This window comes from Guillardia theta, assembly GCF_000315625.1.
Source record: "Guillardia theta CCMP2712 unplaced genomic scaffold GUITHscaffold_304, whole genome shotgun sequence".
In the NCBI taxonomy this organism is placed as follows: domain Eukaryota; class Cryptophyceae; order Pyrenomonadales; family Geminigeraceae; genus Guillardia; species Guillardia theta.
Window position 1 is genome coordinate 22,814 of NW_005434373.1, and position 3,353 is coordinate 26,166.

General features: G+C 58.1%; 1 protein-coding gene across 1 annotated transcript; it reads right to left on the minus strand.

Annotated features, from left to right (window-relative positions):
• Positions 1 to 950: 950 nt before the first annotated feature.
• On the minus strand, positions 951 to 2,949 carry GUITHDRAFT_122270 (hypothetical protein; the record flags this gene model as incomplete). Its single annotated transcript, XM_005818468.1, has 3 exons — positions 951 to 2,086; positions 2,167 to 2,869; positions 2,935 to 2,949. 3 exons carry the CDS (start codon positions 2,947 to 2,949, stop codon positions 951 to 953), a joined length of 1,854 nt encoding a protein of 617 aa, XP_005818525.1.
• Between the last annotated feature and the right edge of the window lie 404 nt (positions 2,950 to 3,353).

Genomic DNA, 3,353 nt, shown 5'->3' on the forward strand with positions numbered 1-3,353 from the left:
ATTCATTTTCACTCTCGGAAACATCATCTATTGTGAGCTGAAATGAATCGGCCTCGACGTCTCTCTGTTCTCCCTACACGATTCGTCAGCAGAGCTGTGCACACGCTGCAATACACTCACCCGCAAAAGTCGCGCTTCTGAGTATCGCACTGGAAAATTACATTCTTCGTCGACATGGCCCTTCGCCTGAAGCGTCTAATGTTCGATAATGTGCAATCTTCAGCTTGCAGGAGGCGTAGAGGAGATGAAGGGGAGCAATCGGCAGAAACAGGTCTCCTTGATCATGGTCGACACCCCGGTAGTCATCCAGCATGATGAAGATGAGACGAGATTTTTCCCAGGGTCTATCTCTGACTCCTCTCCTCCAATTATTCTCCTCCCCTCCTTCAAGTTTTTCTCTTCTCCCTCCTCCTTCTCTCTTGGCTCTCCTGAGGCCCTCCAGCCCTTCTCTTCTACCGCCAGTGCCAGCACCTCACTCCTTGCAGGTTCGAGGAGGAGCAGGAGGAGGAGGAGGGGGACGATGTTCACGACTCTCCGCGATGAGATCTGGAAGGTTTTCGTGCCTCTTCTTTTCTCGTCCTCCCTCACCCTCCTCAGGATCCCTTCCGCTTCTTCTGCGGCGACGACGAGGAAGACGACGAGGTGAGTCCAGCTGTGCTCCTGTTGTCCCGCTGACCTTGGACGGAATGAACAGGAAGGAAAGGGTGAGCGAGCTCGCGTCAATGCTGCCTATCCTCTGACCTCATGCAAGAAGGCGAGGAGGAGGAGGAGGAGGAGGAGGAGGGAGGCGAGGAGGACGGAAACTGATGAGAGGTCGGTCTATGAGCTTTACTTGTTCAATAAACCTGCTGTGAAGCCGACAAAGAGGAGGAGGCAGCGGACGCGAGAGGGTGCGGGTGAGGGGAGGGCGACGAGCTTGACCTGCCTAGGACGGGCAGCAGGAGAGGGCGTTAGCGACCAAACCTCTGAGCTCCGGGGGGACCGGCACCTCCCGGCCGCCCTGAGGGCACAATGGGAGGATAAGACGACCGACCTGCCTGTGAGGCCGACGGCTGCTGGGAGGGCTGCTGGGACATGTAGCCCTGTGCGTCGCTGCTGCTGGCTCCTGCCCCGGAGCTGCCGCGAGTCAAGAAGCTGAGAAGGTCTGCGTTGCTCGGGGCTGAGGCAGAGCTTGTCTCCGACTCGTAAGCGCGACTGCTAGGCTGCAGCTGCGACGATCCTTGCTGCATGGGCTGCGACGACTGGGGGAGGACGCTGCCCTGCCCGAGCAGAGGGGCCGTGGCTGCGAGGAGATCCTTCAAGCTATTCACGTCCAGACTGGGAGACGCCGACTGCCCGCCGCCCATGAGCTGACCTTCCATGCCCCCATACGACATCCCCATGCTCTGACCTGCCATCCCCGACGCAGACGCACTCGGCTGAGGAGGGAGACCCGCACTGTAGCTGCCGCCGGGATAGCTGGAGGCGACGGGATGGGCGTGAGGGGCAGGCGCGAGGCCCCCGACAGAGGACGAGGGTTGCATCCCCGGGACCGAAGCAGCTGAGGAGAGGAAGGAAGCGGCAGAAGGGAGCTGCCCCGACTGCATCTTCTGCACCAGGGCTTGGACGAGTTGGGGGTTAGACTGCAGCGCCTGCAACACCTGCGCGCGGGTGGACTCGTTGGAGAGGGCTGAGATGCCTCCGCTGTTCTGAACCTGCTGGATCAAGCTCTGAAGCATGTCATTCACCGCACCTGGTTGCATGCCCGACCCCATCTTAGGCTGACTTTGACCCCCTGGCATGCTCGTCGAGCTCGCCGAGTAAGGACCAGGGACGGGACCGTTGCTCCCTCCCATCGGGAGAGGCCCTCCTCTCACACTAGAACCTTGTCCCGAAGGACCCATCGGACGGCCGGTCTGCATGGGAAGGGGAGAGGCGCCATGGTTGGGACCCGGGACAGGGGGGCGAGGGTCACGCATCGGAGGGCCGTAAGGATTGCCTCGACCGGACTGGCCTCCACCTGACATGGATGCGTGCCCAGACGGACTGGGGCCAACTTGACCGGCGAGCTGCCGGAAGGCTTGCTGGACTGGCATCTCTCGGAACTCTGCGGACAAGTGCTACTCAGTGAGAAAGAAGAGGAAGCACGCGTCGCTGCTGCCAAGAGGGAGGGGGAAGAACGCTTACCTTCTACCTTGCCGCTCGGCAGTCTGGTGCCCAACGTGACCGTCTCGGTATGTTCATGACGCCCGCCCACCACCATGATGTGCTTCACTTGGGACTTCTCCGCAGCAGTTTTCAGAGCCTCAGGCAAATCTGGAAGGTCAACTTCCCGCATCTCGTACAGGAGGTTCAAGTTGGTAATATTTTCTTCAACAAACAGACAGTAACTTCGACCTGCATTATCCACGCGCACAACGAAAACATCAATCAGGTTACTGGGAGGCTCGAAGGGAGCCCGAGGATCGCGAGAGCCTCCCCCTCCCCCCGACCGAAAGTCGCCTCGCGGGTCCCTGTCGCGACCGCGGAACTCTGATCGTGAGAAGTCATCGCCTTTGTGCCTGCGACTGTCGCCGCGAGGAGGCATTCTTTCCTCGCGCTCTCTCTTGTTGCCTGCGTTTCGATCTGCCCTCCTCTCCTCCTTGCTCCTCACGGCCCGATTGTCAGCCATGTTCACATCGATTCGCAGCCCTCCAATCACAGTTCCGTTCTCCTTCTCAATGGCTGCCTGCGCTGCGCGGGGATCATCGTACTGCACAAACCCGAAACTCCTTCGGAGCACAGGCGGCTCAGCTAATCTCCCATGTTTGGAAAATATTCTCTCGATTTCATGCACGCTAGTCTTTTCAGCAGCAAGGTTGCCTATGAACACTCGGCAGAAAGGCGGAAACTGCGATCCATGTTAGACTCACGAGATTCTTGACCTGACACGTCTGCCAAACAGGATGTAGTTACCTTGCCAGATGCCATGACACTATCACGAAAACTTCAAAACCACCGATACTTGAAGGTCTGAGTGAGAGCCGTCAACCACAGACCATCGAAACCTATCTGATTGATAAAAGTGCAAACAAGCTAGAAAATTCCTAACAATTGTACTCCTTCTGCTATCGTTTCTCCCTCTCCTTTCTGTACCCTATCTGCTCTCCTTTGTTTCATTATAGCTCTCTAGCTCCCCCCCCACCCCCCCCACCCCTTTCCCTCCCTCTCTCCTTCAACTGTTCTCTCATCGCTCTCCCCAATCTCCTCTCTCTTTTCACCTCGCTCCTCTCCCCTCACTCCATTCTCTTTGTGCCCTCTCCCCCGCCCGCCCCGTCTCTATCCTCTCCTTTCTCTCTCTGCTTTCTCCACACATCATCACATCTCTCTTACCC